The 20,414-nt window shown below is 44.1% G+C and overlaps 1 protein-coding gene and 1 long non-coding RNA gene across 4 annotated transcripts in view; one reads left to right on the top strand and one right to left on the bottom strand.

Annotated features, from left to right (window-relative positions):
* Positions 1 to 6,778, bottom strand: part of LOC147255831 (solute carrier family 2, facilitated glucose transporter member 1-like) — a 45,945-nt gene extending 39,167 nt beyond the window's left edge. For all 3 annotated transcript variants that reach the window (XR_015117878.1, XM_086213846.1, XM_086213845.1), the window contains exon 1: positions 6,583 to 6,778. Coding sequence is in view for 1 of the 3 variants with exons in the window: in XM_086213845.1 (XP_086069971.1) it covers positions 6,583 to 6,600 (18 nt within the window). In the remaining 2 variants the exon portion in view is untranslated. The remainder of the gene's footprint in view (positions 1 to 6,582) is intronic.
* Positions 6,779 to 15,140: 8,362 nt separating this feature from the next.
* LOC147255830 (uncharacterized) lies at positions 15,141 to 16,522 on the top strand. The gene is made up of 3 exons (XR_015117722.1): positions 15,141 to 15,415; positions 15,486 to 15,563; positions 15,633 to 16,522. It is a non-coding gene; the product is annotated as an uncharacterized LOC147255830 (long non-coding RNA).
* The last annotated feature ends 3,892 nt before the right edge of the window (positions 16,523 to 20,414 follow it).

Genomic DNA, 20,414 nt, shown 5'->3' with positions numbered 1-20,414 from the left:
CCAGTGTGTACATGGATGCAGGGTCTTAACTTTTTCTCTGGGAAAAAAACAACCAAAAAAATAAAAACCCCCAAATAAATCCTGCCCCAACAACAACAGTAATGAAATGAACTTGCAAAGCCTTCATTTCCCAGGCAGACAGAGATAAGAGCCTCCCTCTGGGCGGGGGAAACCCTGGTAGATTCACCAGTGTTCATTGATGCAAAGGGCTGCTACAGTAAAACTTGTACTGTGTTAAAGCTTCTTTCTGTCAAGTGCCATCATCAGCCAATGGCTTAAAGATGATACAGCAGTAATGACAGGATTTTGAACAGCCAAATGCTAAAATGCCCTGCAGTTTTTAATTATTTTAAAGCTATCTGCTCATCTTTCCACTGCATGAGACAATGGACATGTAAAAATCACTATCATAACCTCAATAATCCCAGTAATGTTCCCAATGGGTGAAGCTTGTTTTGATCAATGTTTCTAAACCTAATTTTGCTTATTTATAGACCAAATAGTGGAGTTTATGTTAATGTCATTATTTTCTTTAATCCTGAACCTGAAAGCATTAAAAGGGGGAATTTTCTGGTCTTAGATTATATGCATGTTATTTTGATGTGTTACTGTTCATTGACTCTGATATGTCTATAAGGTTTAAATGTTTGATATCAGTTGTGATATATAGCTTAAAAAGTTAAAGCCACTACTTATCAAATAAAATATATAAATATATTAAATAATATATTAAATATAAATAAAATAAATTTGACATTTATTTGAACCCTTATTCTGTGTGTGTGTGTGTGAGAGAGAGAGAGAGAGAGAGAGAGAGAGAGAGAGAGCTTTTCCAGGTGGTGAATCACGTTCGTATAGATCCAACAATCCTAACAACTTGAGATGCCTGCACAGTGTTGACATACTAATATAAAATACCATCCTCATTTTTAAGAAACATCAGTATTTCCCAGTGTCTCAAACCGAGAAGGCAGTAACGGCAAATTAACTGCGAAAGAGCCATTATTTCTACTCGCCCTCGCGTTACGCCCCCGCGCGCGGCAGAGCCGAGGCGACTAGGTCGCTCCCTAGACCGGGAGGTAGGACCACTGAATGCGATCGCATGATGGTCAGAGATAGGCAGGTCCAGGTGGAACAAACCAGATCGAGTGTGTGACCTTTACTGTGCGTGGGACCTTGTACATGCAGCACAAATTTGAGACAATCAATCAAAGAAAGGAACTCAGAAGCCAATTTGCAGCTGCTGGTGTCAACATTGATGTTAAAGTCCCCAAGCAAGGAGTGAGGAGCTCTGATAGTTCAGATATTAAACGCAGCCGGAGCCTTGGGAGGATGGTAGATGACGACAGCTTGAAGCTGAGAATTCCCAGTCAGTGTGAGCACAACACTCTCGAATGTGGTGGAGGACAACCCAGTCTCATGTCAAAACGTGAAAAGGCTACGTTTGTCCACAGTGCAAAATGTATCAGTTCAACGATAAAGGCCTAAAAATTGTGAAATGGGTACGTTTTTTTCCCCTATTCTTCTCTATTGGAGCGCTGGAAGGTCATGTGACTCTTTCATGCGGGCCTCTCAAAAAAAAAAACATGGCGGCCGCTCCTGTCATTTTCGGAGGAAAGTTCCTTATTCCAAGAGAGTTTTAATTTAATAAAGCATTCTGATGACATTTTTAGTGAGAAATATGCATTTTATTTTCATAATCTTCGCTCACTTCTTGTGTATAATCTTTGGTTTGTTCGTTATTACGATGAATCTTTCACCTCGTGGAATAGAGTTGTTATAGTGTCACGTTTTCTGCTGTTGCTATGGTGGTTGCTCAGGACGCCATTATGGACGAGCGTCGTTCCAAGATAGGTTTGATTTTAAAAAGCATTGTAAGGACATTTCTGGCGAGAAATATACATTTTATTTTCATAATATTCGCTCAGTTCTTGTATATAATCTTTGATTTATACGTTATGTAGATAAATTTATTCATGTATTTGCTTTAACTGTAGATTAATCCATACATATATATTTGCTTAAACTGTAGTTAAATTTATACATACATTTACTTAAAATAGAGTGCAGGAAACACAAGGCAGTGAAGCACAGACCAGACTGTTCAAGAGTGGACACAGGTGAAAAGGTCACAACAGGGACTAGCAGGAGTGTAGCTCATGGCTAGCATCACTCCTTCAAGCTAATTAAGTCAGAACAGAGTCCACAGAATTTCTATGGTAGCATGAAGTAGTGGGAGTCAAAAGTAGATAAGAGCAAGGTCATGAATCAGGGAAAAGAGAGGTTTTGATCTTCATAGATGCAACAAGAAGTCTACGATGGGAACAGATGGTGCTGGCACGTGGTCAGACAGAAGATTCTGCAAAATAACACGAAGATCATGAATACACACTTGAAGCAGAAGCGATCACATAAGCACCTCCTTGTAACACACAAAACTGGAGAGATAGTTAGATCGTTGAACTTCTTGCCCCAACGCCAAGGACGACGCACCTGCGTATGCTGACTCCAGGATAGGGGAAGACCATCTCCAGAGCTCTGTGCTCTTTCCTGTTAATCTGAATAAATTCTTTTGAACTAAATGGAAGGTGACCTCTCCAGATTTTTAACAGCACAATATAGATTCTGTGTGTCCTTCTGATTGATTAATGATGACTTGTTGAAAAATTGGTGTTGCTTTTGCCGGGTTGCAATGAAAACCTGCAGCCACATAGCCCCTTACTGGACTAGTTTGAGACCCCTGATGTAGGTAGGGGATGCCATCAAATCATTTTTCCATACTTACGAACAAAACCAGAGCTGATTTTTATGAAGATTTTTGTATTTTATTGGTAATGGAATTGGAAGAAGAACAGGAATAATATCTTCTTGAATTTAAACAGGGCCTAATGAAACAGTATAACTGTCACACTGCGGTGAAGTCAAGTTGGGTTTTGTCCTGGCTCCATGTTCTGTCTTGCCATTTCCTGTTTTACTTTGCAATTTAACTATCCTCTTGTTTCAGGTCACTTGCTCTTCCTCGTGTGTCTTGGTCAGATTGTAAAGCGTTTCCACCTGTTCCCTATTACCTTGTGTCTATACATTGTCTGCATCTCCCTTTGGCTTGTGACAGTGTGTTTTGTGCCTGTGCGTTCACCCCACCCTTTTGACCACAGCCTTGGTGTTTTGTGTTTTCCTTCCTCCAAGTGAGTGATTATTTGTTGCAAGTTTTTTCTGTCTTAGACCAGTCTTTAGTTAATGTTTTCATAGCTTTTTGTTTGCTCTGCAAGGAGTGATCTTTTGTTTCCTTACCTTTTCATAACGTTTAGGAGTGTTTTTGTTTATGCTTTTTATTGAGTTCTTGATCCTCTGTAGGTGGAGTGATTTTTTTCATTTGTCAATTAACCTTCAATAACCTATTGTTTATTCTTTTGAGTGGAGTGATTTTTATTTGATATTTTTCATAGCCATGCCTCTTCTCGTACAGAAGAGGGGTGATCCTATAAGATAATTTCATAGCTGATATTCTGTTCCTTGAACTTGGAGTTGCCTGGAAACCTAAAAGCTTTTATTGAAACATCTGAACCTGTGTCCTGTGACCAAGCCTGGTCTGGACAGTAACAATCTATGCATACATGATGGGAAACCACAGAAACCAAGAGATAATTGATTGACAATTGCCCTTTTTCGACACAGAATGCGCCAAATTTGCACCCCAGTAGAAGCGGGAATTTGCTATCTTATCCGTGTGAAATGGAGGCGTAATATTCCTTATGAAGAAGCCACTACTTGTGTGGGCGCGAACATGTGACATGATGTGCACACAAAGCTGCATATGAACAGTGATGTATAACACATACATTGGGAGAATATTCAGCCCCATGAAAGTCTAGCAAATCTCAGTGTTCCCAGTCCAACCTCCCTCTGCTGCTGCTGTTGTGGTCACAGACCTGGTGGTATAGTTTTCCTTAGTTTTTCAACTAGCAGGTGATGTTCCATCATCTGGGGATAGCCACGTTGACCAAGCTCCTCTGTGACCTTTTCATACAAGAAGCCATCTTTCACAGTCCCGTGAGGTGGTTATCTATGGTCTTCTCACCAGTGATGGTTAGCAGCTCCCTGATTTCAGTGGCTCCCCAGTTGCTCATCTTGCTGAAGTGACGATGTGTCAGAAGAATATTTAGCCCCGAGACAATCTGTAAGTTTCAAAACAGCAGTTCGCCGCTCTGGCTGCACTCAGTGTTGGTGTTGACATTCTTGGAGGTGTTTTATGCAGGAGAATCAGTGAGCTTTATGTTTACCAGTTTGCATCACCATTGACATCTCTGCCCACCTCACACCGAGCTGGAACATTCACAGCTTGGATTCACATAGCAGTGGAGGTGGCAATAGTGGTGCTTCCACTGGCTCACTTCAGCTTGGGTAGGGTAGGGTCAGGTTGGTTTGGCCCCATTTCCACTGGCCCCAACATGGTACTAACCATTTCCATTTTGGTCCTTGCTCCACTGGGGTTCCAAGCAAGCTAAGCGGGTACAAAAATGTGACGTAAACACAAAGGGACACTGATTGGGTAACTTATCTGCTTATATTGCCTACTTCATATCATCTTGGCCTCAGCGGAATACTGGTCGATCGCTTGGTAAAGTCTTTTATACTTTTCTTGAGTGTTCTGTTTCGTCACTTGAAGCCTTGCCTGTCTGTCATCCCTTACTTTTAATTTAAGCAAAAACCACTGAGCAACAGTCATAATGAGGGGTAATGACCTGAAACTGAGGCCAATGACTCACGTGACCACCTAAAGAGCCTTTTGTTCTGGCCTTACGACCACTTGTTTTTGCCACCACCCCCCTTGGTGGTTATATACCTGATACTTCCCACCAGAATGTTAGAACTGAAGAAGCTTGGATGAGTGGCGAAACGTCTTCACTTATGAGAGGTGCATCCAGTTGCCTATATTGATCTTTTTTGAGAATTATGATGACCTGGATGACTGAGAATATTCACAAATACGTCATAACGCCATTTCGTCTATTGTTGTGTCGCACACAAGTTACACTGGGAAACTCTCGGCCGGTGAGTCCACCCATGCTGATGTGGTACGTAGTGCTAGTGGAAACGCAGCCTTACCGACCCAACCAGAGACGAAGTGAGCCAGTGGAAACATGCCCTAAGTGTACGGAGGAGGAATATTGCCCGGCCAAAATTGACCCCAAATTTGCTGCACTCTGTCTGAAACCTCGGACCGAGCAGCAAAAGATGGGACAATTAGTGGCTTGGTGGCCAGTGTGAAAGCGCCTAATGTCAATCTGTTGACAAATCAGCAGGATTTGTGTAAACCCAGGTGGGCAAAATGCAAACCAGCTGAAATGCTGCCAGAGTTGCAGCTATGCAGAGGATGGATGTAAATTGTCCTGTAGCCATTACATGATATGGCTGTGCCTGGTGGAGTTCGAGTTGGGGGGGCTTGCAGACTTCAGTGTGCTGATTACTGTTGTTTATTCTTTAATCATATACAGTTTAAGTAACAATGTTGGAACGAGAAAAATCCAATAATAAAAAATACATATATCAAATAAATCTTATGATTAAAAATTACTTCTTTCACATGAATGCTTTTTCTCAAGTTTTTTTTTTTTTTTTTTTTATTTCTCAATGCAACACATGATAAGGATAGCGGGCAGCAGAGATTACAACCCAGCATAAATTGCGCTGTGCTAGGAAGCTGACCTTAACCAAAAACATATATTGGCTGGCCATTTTTTTCATATACACATCCCCCTTACGGAACTGTTAATGGATTGAAACCTCAAGCAATTTTGTGCTGCTTCATAAATATGGCCCTAAGAATTTACTGAGTCAATATTATTAGAATACTTTAATACTATTTTAATGCTGTCTGAAATATGGGCTATGGTAGAAAACAATTTAAGATAATATGAGTCTATAATTTGCAGGATATTTCTTGCGGTGCACATTTACATTAAGAGAATGCTAAGTGAAGTTCATGGTATGATATTTTTACAAATTGTACCAGAAGTGCTGGACTACAATAGAATTATAAACCTGTCCGAATTTTTATTTAAATCAGTGAATGGAGTGGGATTTCTGAAGATGGAGTTACGGCAACTGAACTTGGTTGCTGTGCCTTGTTGGTGTGTTCAATCCATTATGGTGGACCTGCTTGGTCCAAAATGCTATGACTTTTGGTCCCTGTACAACCCTGAAATATAGGTTATTGAATCATACACACACTTCATATATTATTATCTTGGAAGTGGACAGAATCAAATACAACTTTCCAACTCAAGCATACTCTGGTTACACATTCAGCACCAAGGACAGATCTCACACACTCTCCTACATTGCAAATGTTCTGCTGTGATTTGATATAGGTTTAAGGAGGAAATTATTAGGACTGTCATCAGATAATTTTCAAAGCTTTTTTCCATTCACCCTTACCTTTATAATCTGACATTCACAGGAGGTCCAAGTATCACTAGCCACACAATTCGAGTAACTTGATTAGTGCAGGTAATCATTCATACTTCCTTTTCTCAGCTAGTTAGTTCTTGATATTGCCATTATTGAGCAGATTTTAGTTACCTTGCTGTAGCACTCCATGCTGACCTGTTTCGATCACCCAAAAAACCTTGTTCCACCCTATGAAAAATAATCCTTTGTAATCCGTCTGGTGAATATGATCTATTCACAAACAATTCACATGGGTGACATCGTTGTCTTCAGTATCATTTGGTTGCACATAAATGTAAACAAATCTTTCCTCGCTACATTCACCCGCTTCTGTAAGCCGCTTAATGACATTAGCTCTAAGTGGATTGGTGTAGGGGGTGGGGACATGCCTTCAGAGAATTGAGAAATACTGTTGATTGGCCATCAAGAAAAGTAACATGTTTTGTGGTTTGCAAAAAGCAGATTTACTCACGCATAAAATATTTCAGTGAGAACAAAGAACCTGATTTCTCAGTGTTTTATTATGAGGATTTCAGCTGCTGTAAAAAAATGTAAGAGTGATAAATAAAATTTACTAATCCATAAATGAAAAATCATCTTAAATTAGATAACATATGCCACTGTGCCAGTTAACATGTTGACATTTTCTCATAGTGTAGTAGTCATTACTGAATTATTACATGCAGTTTCAGCCTTTTGAAAAGTTAGAAACATCCGTAACGCTGTCACCTGACGCCATTGCACAGTGCATTTTTTTTTTCTGTCTGGAGCCTGAGTGTATGGTTTCCTTCCTCCTGTACTATTTATTCCAGTACCAGCAACTCACCAAATCTCTATGCCATGTGCATGCTCCTTTGCTCCTAAACTAGATCCCTTTCATATGTGGTCATTGTTGACAGACATCTGAGACATCTATAAACGATTACAGATTTTTTTTTTTTTTACACATCCCTTAATGTCTTTTATGTATGGGAATTTAGTGCACAATGGCATTTTATTGTTTCCCCAGTGACTGAGGAGATGGTGGCTGCATGAACATGCTACATTTGCATGGAGAATTAAATTTTTTCAATGTAATTGAAATTTTCCTTAATCAAAACTTCCTTTTATAAATGAAACACATGGCAAGCTACCAGAGCACAATTCTAGTGGGAGGTTAAGATTATAATTTTTTTAATGTTTTAATTATTATTATAATTGTCTGTACATCACCATGACAAAGATGGCTGAGTATTTATGAGAATGGGTTAGCAACTCAAACTCACCTTGCCAAAGATATGAAAACTAGAATAATTGAAATGACACTTTAGCCATATTCAGATCCTAACTTAGCTTATCTGAAGTCATATCAGATCTGTGTCTATACCTAGTAATAACTTTTTTAAATGAAACAGATGTATAGTCTTGACAAGACTCCAAACTCCTAATAACATCTGTACGTCAATCATCATTCTTAGAGAATGAGTTATCTACAACATAAAATTTTCCCTAGAAAAAACAAATAGTACAGGAATATGTATTGCCCTTTTAAGTTCTGTTATTTGCAGAAAATATTATTTTTTTGACCAATCAAAACACTGTTGTCTTCTAATGATAGCCCTTTACATGTTAATGTAAATACACACACACGTGTGCACACCGGAATGCTGCTCAGTACAACCACAGTCTGATCTGCTGCTACAGACCAGCTGAGCAGTAGGATTAAGAGTCTCACTCAAGGCATCTCAGCAGTGGTAATGAGGGCAGGGCAAACGCTGTATCTTCACACACACACACACACACACCCACTGTTTTCACTAAATTTCAAAGAGCATGACAAAAATGTTTGAAACAGTTTTAAAGTTTTATTTTAAAAGTTATTGAACTAGGTCGTACACAAGCATAATTGAGTGGTACACACAGGAATCCAAGAAGTCACTGTTTGTTAAGACAAGTCAAAAAACATTTAAAAACACCACATACCTTCGAATGAAATAAGAAAAACAAATTGTAATTCACAATAAAAATGTTGTCTGTCTTTGTTACAGCCACTGCTCCCCCTCTGTGGGTGATTGTTTCTTTTGCACAGTACCAAGCTGCCTGCCCAGCACAGGACCTGATGCTTCAGTATACGCTCTGCAGTGCCTTGGAGTTGTTCCAAGGTGGCGGCATTCACCATTTCCCACAGCTTCTTTTCCCCAGCACCAGGCCACTTCACAAGCATTGTCCTCTCTACTGCCAGTCTGGAGGTTTTGGTGGGTTCCACAACTGATGGTTGTTCCTCCATTAATTCTGTGTTTGAGTTTGCCACTTCTGTGACAGTGGTGTTGATACACCAAGCTATGCTTTTCATCCAGTTGGTGTGCTTCACTCGACTGATTTGATTCCTTTTGCAGAAAGTAATCAATGCGAGGCCCCTGTCTCTATTTCCTCAAACACCTCTTCTTTCCATGGTGAATCCTCAACCCCCAGTGAGACGTTATTTTCCTCCATCTACAGATGCATGTCTGCAGTTTGTGGCCTCCTGTTCCTGTAGGTGCGCTGGTTGCCATGGTGTTCTCTTGTACTGGGCTGTCCCTATTCATAGTCATTGCCAGTCCGGTCATTACCGTGTTGTCAGCTGGTGAGTCTTCTTCCACCTTCTTCCATTAATTAATTAATTAATTAATTATTGGAAGAAACCAGAGTACCCAGAGAGAACCCATGCATGTGTAGGGAGAACATGCAAACTCCACACAGAAAGACCCTGTGCTCAAGCCAGGGCTCAAACTGGGAACCTTCTTGCTGTGAGGTGACAGTGCTAACCACTGCACCATGTCCAAAAAGCTCCAAAAACCATCCATCCATCCACCCATTTTCTTCCCCTTATACTGTTAAGGGTCACAGGGGTGCTAGAGCCTTTCTCAGCAGACAACCCAGGACACGCTGGAGGGATTATATCTTTTGGCTGGCCTGGGAACACCTCGGAATCCCCCGTAAGAGCTGGTGGACGTGGCTGGGGAGAGGACAGTCTGGGCCTCCCTGCTGAGGCTGCTGCCCCGTGACCCAGACCAACCGGATAAGCAGAGGATGACAACAATGACGACAATGTCGAAGATTCTAGCAGGGGCAGCATGGCTCAAAGGTAGAGTGGGTGTCTAGCAACTGCAGGGTTGCTGGTTCAATCTTCACTTCCCATGGTGACAATGTTGAAGTATGCTTGAGCAAGATACTGTCCCCCTAATTGCTCCTGACGGCCCTGCGACAGACTGGAGACCCGTCCAGGGTGTTCCCCCGCCTCTCACCCAATGTCAGCTGGGATAGGCTCCAGCCCCCCTGTGTGTCACAGTCACAGCGGTGGGGTTGTCTTGTCTGGGTTTATTGTCTTGTGTTTATTTCTTTGTGTTATTTTTGAAGAATTAATTTCCCTCTCGTTTCAGTGCACCAGCCTCTCCTCCTGTTGTCATCCTGCATTCCCCGGTCCTGTCAGTCAGCGTCTGTCCCGCCCCCTCTTGTGTCTCAGGCAGCTGATTACGCTCTCCCCTATTGCACCCCGCACACCTGTCCCCCATCAGTGTGTTTAGCTCCTCGTGTGTATAAATATGTCTCTGTCTTCCCTTGTCTCGTCACAGAAGTGTTGTTCATTGTCGACCACGGAAGCCTTACAGTCACAGAAATCCAGAATCCTTGTCAAGAGCTTGTTTATTTTTTTTGGTAAATTTTCATAGTCAGGTAAAACTTAGTTATTGTTCAGATCAGTGTTGAGTTAAGAAGTTTGCTTGTTTTTTTCTAGACATTGTGTAGTCACGTTGGTTTTTTTTGTTGTTGTTATAGGTTTTCAGCCCTCCTCTGTTGAGTGAGCGAGCTTTTTGCTTTTGTATATAGTAGTAGAGTAGCCAGCGAGGCATAGCCAGAGTTTTATTTTAGCTGGACAGAGTAGTCAGTTGCGCTTTATCTTTTGTAAAGTAGATTTTCGTTAGAATCCCTTTGTAAATGTTCTTTCCCCTTGTAGACCCATAGTCTTAAGCCTGATAGTCAGAGAGTGTGTGTGTGAGTGCTTGTGAGCGTGAGTCATGAAGATAATTTTCATAGCCCGCTCCTCTGACTTTGGATCATCATTAAAGCTAATTCCATTATTGCTATTATGTACCTGGGTCCTTCTTTGAGTCCTGTCCTGACAGAACACTTCTGCCAGTATGGACCCATCAGGATCCGAGCAGGAAGGAGCAGAGCTTCCGGGAGCATGCATGGAGCGCCAGGAGAGAATCCAGGCGTCCATGATGAAACGACTGGGGCAACTAGCATCCAGGGTGCAGCAGATAGGTGAATTTCTGCAGCGCGCCACAACCCCAGTTCCCATGCCTGAGCCTCCAGCGGCTGCTGAGGCTCCAGTTCCAGAAGCGGCTGCCCCTGGAGCTGCGCTCAAGTTGGCTCCTCCTAAGCCATATGCAGGAGAGCCTGGACTATGCCAAGCCTTTTTGATTGACTGCTCCCTCCATTTTGAGCTTCTCCCTCAGGCCTTCACTTAAGACCGAGCCCAGGATCTCACACCTGAAGGGGAGAGCCAGAATCTGGGCTACAGCTGAGTGGGCTCCCAACTCGTACGTCTGCGCGACGGCAGGTGAGTCCAAGAGGGCACTCATCAGAACTTTTGATCCGGTATCTACTGATTCGGAGAAAGCTCGCCAGCTCAGTCAAATTACTCAAAATGATGACTCTGTCTGTGACTATGCTATCTGCTTCCGCACCCTGGCTGCAGGGAGTGGGTGGAATGACACTGCTTTTTACAATGTTTTTCTGAAAGTACTGAACCAACAGATCCAGACGCTATTGCTGCCGCTGGATCTGCCCGAAGACCTGGACGCATTGATTGTGCTAGCTATTAGGACTGACAACAGAGCTCGGGAGCTTCAAGCCACCTATATCAGGAAGGAGAGATCACGACAATTCAACGCCGCTAGGGAGTGGGGACCTCGCAGAGCTCCACCTCAACCGACGTCTCCACCATCCGAAGCACGGGAAGAGGAGCCCATGCAGCTCGGCCGGGCTCGGCTCTCAGCGGAGGAGCGTCGGCGCCGCCTGCAGGAAGGCCGGTGCTTCTACTGCGGGGAGAAGAACCACCGGGTGACAGCATGTCCTGCCAAGGAAGCCCAGGAGGTGAGTCCAGCACACTCCACCATCTGACGTCATTTGGTCCCGGTCAGCCTTGGCTGCACAGCGGGGAATATTGAGGTGGGGGCACTCATAGACTCTGGAGCGGATGAGAGCTTCATGGACTGGGGGTTTGCACGTGGCTTGGGAGTAAAATCCCAGCCTCTAGAGACTCCTGTAAGAGCCAAAGCCTTGAATGGTAACAGTATTTTTACGGTGACCCATGCTACAGAGCCCCTGTGTCTGCAAATACAGGGACATCATGAAAAACTGAGATTTTTCCTGTGCAACTCTCCTTCCCAGGCTCTGGTGTTAGGGATTCCCTGGCTCAGCCACCACAACCCCCATGTGAACTGGCGAGTGGGGAAGGTCCTAGCTTGGGGAGAGGACTGTGATCCGCACTTGGAGTCCAAGAAGGCACTGCAAAACCCCGTGCCCCTAATGAATCATGTGTTTTCTGTCTCCGCCACAGATTCTGAGAAACCAGACCTGAGCCTTGTGCCTTATTGTTACCACCACCTGGGGGAGGTGTTTAGTAAGGCGAAGGCCCTATCTCTTCCCCCATGTAGACCATATGACTGCTATTGATTTGATACCTGGTGCCCCGATACCCAAGGGGTGTCTGTATTCCATTTCTGGTCCTGAAAAGAGAGCCATGCAAGACTATATAGAGACCTTGTTAAAAGCAGGATTAATTAGACCCTCGTCCTCAGCAGCAGGAGCGGGGTTTTTCTTTGTGGGCAAAAAAGATGGCTCTCTCCGTCCCTGCATTGATTACAGCCTATTAAATGACATCACGATTAAGAACCGCTATCCACTTCCCCTCATGTCCTCCGTATTTGATCAAATCCAACAAGCCAAAGTATTTACTAAACTGGACTTAAGAAATGCATACCACCTAGTCAGGATACGAGAGGGGGATGAGTGGAAGACGGGTTTTAACACTCCAAGCAGCCACTACGAATATTTGGTGATGCCCTTTGGGCTGACCAACGCCCCAGCTGTGTTCCAGAACATGATCAACGAGGTCCTAAGCGAGTTTCTGGATCACTTTGTCTATTTATACCTAGATGACATCTTGATATACTCACCTGATCTGAAGTCTCACCGGCATCACGTTACTCAGGTTCTCCAGCGGCTGCTGGAGAACCAGCTGTATGTGAAGGCTGAAAAAAGTGAGTTCCACACCGACACCATCTCTTTTCTGGGCTTCATTGTAGCCCCTGTAAAGGTGCAGATGGACTCGGCAAAAGTGAGTGCTGTGGCCGAGTGGCCAACACCTGATAGCTGCAAGAAAGTTCAGCAATTCCTTGGTTTTGCGAACTTCTACAGGCAGTTTATCAGAAGTTTCAGCGCAATAGCGGCTCCTCTGCATGCTTTGACCTCGACTAAGGTGTTGTTTTCCTGGACCCCTCAAGCCGAGAAAGCCTTCCAGGAGCTGAAAAGGATGTTCACCACTGCACCTATCCTCGTCACGCCCGACACCCAGAGACAGTTCATTGTGGAAGTAGATGCTTCAAATGAGGGGATCGGGGCAGTCCTGTCCTAGCGCTCAGAGAAGGATGGTAAGATCCACCCCTGTGCATTCTTGTCCTGGCGGTTGACCCAGGCCGAGAAAAACTATGACCGCCAGGAGTTCACTATTGCCGACATCAAAGTGGCCTTGGAGGAATGGCGCCATTGGCTGGAGGGGGCCATCCACCCCTTCGTGGTCTGGGCAGACCATAAGAACTTGGAATACATCAAAAAGGCTAAAAGATTAAACTCACGCCAGGCCAGGTGGACTCTCTTCTTTAATCGCTTCACTTTCTCTCTCTCTTACAGGCCGGGGTCCCAGAACATCAAGCCAGATGCCCTGTCGAGACTCTACAACCCCAAGCCTGTCGCCAAAATACCAGAACCCATCCTTCCACGGTCCTGTGTGGTTGGAGCGGTAACTTGGCAGATAGAAAAAGAGGTGACCAAGGCCAATGTAGAAAGCCCGCCACCTAGTGGATGTCCAGAGAACAAACTCTTTGTTCCTCCAAGTCTACGCCCACAGGTGATCCACTAGGCCCATGCTTCACGCCTGACGTGTCATCCAGGGGTACAGCGGACTATGTTCGCCATCTCCCGGAGGTTCTGGTGGCCATCCATGGAACCGGAGGTCCGAGAATACGTCCAAGCCTGTTCAGTCTGTGCCAGAAACAAGTCTGCCTCCGGGAAGAAGATGGGGCTGCTACAGCCTCTACCCATTCCATCCCGCCCATTGACTGAAATCTCCATAGACTTTGTCACGGGGCTCCCGGTCTCTGATGGTCACACTACGGTACTCACAGTAGTAGACAGATTCTCCACAATGGTCAAATTCATTGCATTACCTAACCTACCCACAGCCAAAGAAACCGCCCAAGTCATGTTTAGTCACGTTTTCAGACATTTTGGATTTCCTCAAGACATTGTTTTGGATCGGGGGCCCCAATTCATCTCCCTTTTCTGGAAAGAGTTCTGCCGGCTAAAAGGAGCTTCAGCCAGCCTCACCTCAGGCTACCACCCGGAGGTGAACGGCCAGACCGAACGGCTCAACCAGCAGCTCGAGACCGGCCTCCGGTGCCTGGTGTCCCAGAACCCCTCGACATGGAGTCAACACCTGGTCTGGGTAGAGTAAGCTCACAATACACTGCGTACATCTGCTACCGGTTTTACTCCCTTCAAGTGTGTGTTTGGATATGATCCACCTGTGTTTCCTGACCAGGAGTTTGAAGTCCAGGTCCCCTCCGCCCATGCTTTGATCCACCATTGCCGCAAGGTCTGGGCAGCCGCCCAACAGGTTTTGGTCCGCCAGGGGGATCGGGTCAAAAAGACAGCAGACCGTCATCGGAGACCCGCCCCGAAGTACCAGCCAGGCCAGAAGGTCTGACTTTCTACACGGGATCTTCACTTCAAGGACCTCTCCCGCAAGCTGGCACCCTGATTCGTCGGACCATTCCCTGTGACCAAAATCATCGGCCCTTCCGCTGTCCGGCTACGCCTGCCCCGGTCCCTCAGAGTTCATCCCACCTTCCATGTCAGTCACATCAAACCAGTCCATGAAAGTTCCCTGGTCCCCCCTCAACCACCCCCACCACCTCCGGAGATCGTCAAGGGTGGCCCGGTCTACAAGGTACGCAAGCTCCTGGCAGTCTGAAACCGGGGCTGGGGCAGGCAATATCTGGTGGATTGGCAGGGATATGGCCCGGAGGAGAGACAGTGGGTGCCATCCCGATTCATCATGGACCACAGTCTCATAGATGACTTTTATACCCAACACCCTGAACTTATTGGGCCGTCCGGAGTCGGCCCTTGAGGGAGGGGTAATGTCACAGTCACAGCGGTGAGGTTGTCTTGTCTGGGTTTATTGTCTTGTGTTTATTTCTTTGTTATTTTTGAAGAATTAATTTCCCTCTCGTTTCAGTGCACCAGCCTCTCCTCCCGTTGTCGTCCTGTCAGTCAGCGTCTGTCCCGCCCCCTCTTGTGTCTCAGGCAGCTGATTACGCTCTCCCCTATTGCACCCCGCACACCTGTCCCCCATCAGTGTGATTAGCTCCTCGTGTGAATGTGGCAGCAGGCATAGCACCCAATGTTCTTTGAACACACCTTGATGGTCTGTCGGCCTATCAGAGAACAGGTGCCCACATTTAAGACAGCCCCTCCCTCGCCCTTCCTGCTTCATAACACTTCCATGTGGAAGTGCCTTTGTTCCACATCCGGCGTGTGTGCGGCTGTGGGTGCGCATGCTGCTCTGTGCATGCTGCTCTGTGCATGCTGCTCTGTGCATGCTGCTCTGTGCATGCTGCTCTGTGCTGCTGTGCTGCTCTCTGCACTCCGTTTGTGAGTGGTAGGTTTCCTTCTCCCTCTCTCTGCATATGATGGTAACATTCGAGTGGCTAATGCTAGTGTGGTCTTAGGAAATGCTGACATCCGGCTCCCTCCCTCTGGGATGAGCGTGTGTGTGTGTGCGTGCGTGCTGATACACTTCAGCTAAGGTAGGTGCCTGTTGTCGGCCCGCAGCTGTCATTTTCAGCCAAAAAAACTGTGCTAATCTATTTCATCAGGGACAATCAACCAACCGGACGCTGCTGCTTTGTCTATGCTGACCCATCTTGTCCATCCGGGTAATCTGCGTGGCCGTGGGTTGGGGAAACGCAGCCTTGCTGCTTCGGCTGCTCGGTGCTTCGGGTGGCCCTTTTTTAGGCTTTTTCCTGCAGTTACCCACTCTGCGCGTCCACGTGGTGACACACACCTGAACGGAGCTGAATCTGATGGATTTTTTATTGTTTGGGTGTGGAATTAATTTTGGTTTAATTATTTAGTTTTCTTATTAATTTCTATTTCTTGTTTTGGGTTTCTTGAGTTAGTTTGTTTCAGTTGGATTTACAGAATTAATTGATATTTGGTTTTTGTTTCTTCTGATCAGGGTTAACTTTCTTTCGTTTGTGTTCGCCATTTTGGTTAAATCGTGTTTTGAATTATTAGTTTTCTTTGAATTAGGTGTTTTGCTTTGATTTATATTGGGCTGTATTTGAATGATTAAAATTTTATTCTTTCTATAGGTTATTTTGATTTAACTCTTTCCACCAATTGAATTATCTTTGCATTTGGTTTGAGTGCAACTCTTACATTGTGTGTTGTGTTTTTTTTTTTTTTTGTGTGTGTTTCAGTGTCAGAGGCCGGTGATGGTGACTGGTGGTGGTGTCCCCTCTTTGTGTGCTGTGTTTCCCGGGTGACGGTCACTTCCTGGTGTGCGTGTGTGGGTGACTTATTTTTGATTTCTTTAATTTGGGTGAACTCCCCCCAGATACAATTGCTCACCCCCCTCGAAGTCTCTGCCCTGATCAATTTCCCTTTTTTTTCCTTTGTTTGGTGTGTATGTGACTGTCCGATTGCAGACTGATTTTAACTTGATTTCTAAATAAAATATATACTTTTTTTTTTTTTTTTTTTTTTTTAATACCACAAACCACGTCTCCAGCCGATGAATGGAACTTACCTGTGTGTCTTGTCCCCTAGTAAGAAAAATAAAACTCTCTGGGTGAAATTCCCGGGGTGGCATTGTTGGGCAACTGTGAAGAATCCTCTCAAAATTATTGTGCAGTATTAGTGGAATTAGTGTCCCTTTCCCTGGCCACATGTATATGTTTCTGTCTTCCCTTGTCTTGTCGCAGAAGTGTTGTTCGTTGTCGACCACGGAAGCCTTACAGTCTCAGAGAAATCCCGAATCCTTGTCAAGAGCTTGTTTATTTTTTGGTAAATTTTCATAGTCAGGTAAAACTTATTGTTAAGATCAGTGTTGAGTTAAGAAGTTTGCTTGTTTATTTCTAGACATTGTGTAGTCACATTGTGATTTTTTTTTTTTTTGTTATAGGTTTTCAGCCTTCTTCTGTTGAGTGAGCGAGCTTTTTGCTTTTGTATATAGTAGTAGAGTAGCCAGCGAGGCATAGCCAGAGTTTTATTTTAGCTGGACAGAGTAGTCTGTTGCACTTTATCTTTTGTAAAGTAGATTTTCATTAGATTCCCTTTGTAAATGTTTTTTCCCCTTGTAGACCCATAGTCTTAAGCCTGATAGTCAGTGTGTGTGAGTGCTTGTGAGCATGAGAGACGAAGATAATTTTCATAGCCCGCTCCTCTGACTTTGGATCATCATTAAAGCTCGTTCCATTACTGCTATTCTGTACCTGGGTCCTTCTTTGAGTCCTGTCCTGACACTGTGCCCCTTAACAAATAAGCACTATAAAAAAAAAAATGGATGGAATGAATGGAAGTTTTTTTGTATATATGATTGTAAGGTGTAAAGAGAATCAGATCTGCCCCAAGGAGGAGTTTGTTCATTTACAATGGTGAGAAATAGTTGAGTTGAGATCACTCCCACTTTTTTGTAGGTCCTCTGATATTGCAAATGTGTACAGTACCAAATTTCATGTATGTAGATGAATCACAGGGGCAGAGTGAATATTTTGAAGATTTCAAGGTGGCGATGGTGAGTAATTTCAGCACGCCTATGCATGAAACTCATAAATGTGCCACCTCAGAGCCTAAGAGGGTAAAAAAAAACTGGCAGCGTTCACTGGGGTTCATCTTGAACCTCTTTTGAGGTTTCTTCAAGACTGGAGTTGGATCTGATCAACGGGCTAAATACAAGACCTCTCAGTGTAAATAGAACATTTCAGTGCCAGCAGGGGATGCTATGATTGACAGACAATCTTGACATGTAGATGCTTTAAGAACAGGACATCTGTCAAACATGAGAAGTTTGAACCAGATCTGACAATGTGTGGTGAAATAAGTTATTTTTCATAGTGAATCATCAAAACACGCTGTCCTGTACAGCCCAAATAATATGAGAATTTAAAAGCTTCACAATCAGATGGGTTCAGAATGGGATGTTTATAAGAAATGTAAAGTTGAAAACAGATCTGATCATGTAGAAAGGATGTATAAGTGTTTTGGTGTTCATGGCGAATGATCAAAATTTCCAGTCCTCTCATGACCACATATAGTCAAAAGAACTTCACAATTTAAGATCACTAAGGGGTCAAACACATGGGATTAAAATGTGAAGAGGTTCTGCCTCTAGGACAGATTCATTGAAGAACAATATCTCTAAATGATGAGAAATAACAGACAAAATCCATAATGGCGGACTTCCTCTTGGGTTGAGGTCATGGCTCCCAGGACTTTTTTGTAGGTCTTCTTATGTTATCATGTACCAAATTTCAGTTATGTGGCTGAAACAGTTTCATGAACATCCAACCATCTGAAGTGAAGTTAAAGCAACTTCCTGTTTCCTGGCCCTTGCCGCCACCTCAGAGCCTCAGAATGTAACAAGCATATAACAGCATGTGTTTGGAGGTTTCCTATGAGAGTAAAGTTGAGATTTGAAGAACAGGCTAAATACGGGACCTCTCAGTGTAAAATATCATTTCCTGTTGCCACTAGGGAACGCTATGACTGACAGTCAAAAATAACTCCTACATGTGTTCAGGGCATGGAAACCTGAGGAATTTGAACCAGATCCAAGCAGGTAGGTGGGATTTATAAGTTTTTAAACTTTCAGGGTAAATCATCAAAATTCCCAGTCCTGTCACGCCAACATACTATGCTGAAAACTCAAAAGCTTTGCAATTTAAGCTTGGTCCACCATTTAGTAGGGACAGATGAAATTTGAACAAAATAGGACGAAAGCTCCTTGGAGGAGTTTGTCAAAGTATGATTATAAAAACTAATGAAAAAATATGGTTCATGGTAATGGACTCATTTTATATAGTGCCTTTCTACCTAAGCGGCAGTCAAAGTGCTTAACAGTGTCATCTCATTTGCCCATTCACTCACACACACACACACACACTTATGGTAGAAGCTGCCTGGCAAGGCACCACCCGACTTATCGGGAGCAATTATTGACTCAGTATCTTGCTCAAGGACACTTCGACCTGGTCACTGGGGGGAGTGAGGGCCAAACTAGTGGCCCTTCAATTGCTTGACGGCCACTCTTCTTCTGAGACATGCTACATTTAGGTGGAACTCATGTGAGGGGCCCTTTTTTTCATTTGGAAGGTGGCACCATCAAGCCATTTCTTGAGAACACATCCACAACCATCCGTCATCCACAACCATCCGTCATCCACTTGTTCCTATTAAGGGTCGCGGGGGGGGGGGGGGGCTGGAGCCTATTCCAGCGTCAACGAGCGAGAGGCAGGGTACACCCTGGACAGGTCGCCAGTCCATCGCAGGGCCAACATAGAGAGACAGACAACCATTCACACTCACATTCATACCTACGGTCAATTTAGAGAATCAATCAGCCTCGTCCCCAAATTGCATGTCTTTGGACGGTGGGAGGAAGCTGGAGTACCAGAGAGAACCGATGCAGACACGGGGAGAACATGGAGACTCCACACAGAAAGATCCTGTGTTGGAGCCGGGACTCGAACCCGGAAACTTCTTGCTGTGAGGCCACAGTGCTGACCACTGCACCACCGTGCCGGCCATCCACAACCAATAAAATATTGAATTTTTCACCAGAAGCAGATGCAACTGCAAAATATGGTGAGTTTTTGAGTATTTTAAAGCCTCCAAAAAGGCAGTCCATTTGGGAGAAAGAGTTAGCAGACATGCTAATTGACATCCATAGTCACTTGGCAGGTCCAAAACTATAAAAGGCTTTAAAAGGACAGAGGAAACACTGTACATAATACCTCAAAATAGAACGGGAAATACAACAATATACATCCATCCAAGGAACGATTTTACAATTCTACAAGCATTAGTATGGATAAAGGTTAGATGTCAGGTTAAAGTGCATGATTTAAGGTGTGATGTATCTTGTCTTGTACAATGGTGAAAAACTTAACACAGCAGCTGATCAAGCATGTATGCCCTACACATGCTTAAGAAACACACAGATTGACAGAGGAAGCATGCACAGTTGACAATACAAAAGAATAATATTACGTACATCAAAAATAGTCAGAGAATTTATGTATCCTGAACCATCTGTTGCTGAATGGATGAACACATCTTGGGATCACTGTTTTATGTATTTACTGTTCAGTGGTATGTTTCCACACTTCCAAATTGATCTGATACAGAACTAGCTTTTTCCAGTTTGTGTCTGTTGCAGGGGTGGCCAGCAGGAACCAGGCTCTTATGCAACCATTTACTGATTACCTCATATTTCCACTATCAATAGAAATGACAAGTTATGCACAGGGAAGAGATTTTAGCCATGGAAACAATTCAGTGTGAGTGAACAGTACACTGGAGTCTAGTCAATTGCCCACAGAGTACTCCAGGTGACTGAGAGAAACTCACATTTAATTTGATTTCTCTTTGGGAAA

Source organism: Aulostomus chinensis, chromosome 9 (assembly GCF_037954235.1).
Source record: "Aulostomus chinensis isolate RoL2024-O1b breed Wild chromosome 9, RoL_Achi_v1.0, whole genome shotgun sequence".
Lineage (NCBI taxonomy): Eukaryota > Metazoa > Chordata > Actinopteri > Syngnathiformes > Aulostomidae > Aulostomus > Aulostomus chinensis.
The sequence above is the reverse complement of the archived record's forward strand: the minus strand, read 5'-3'. Positions and strand labels throughout refer to the sequence as shown.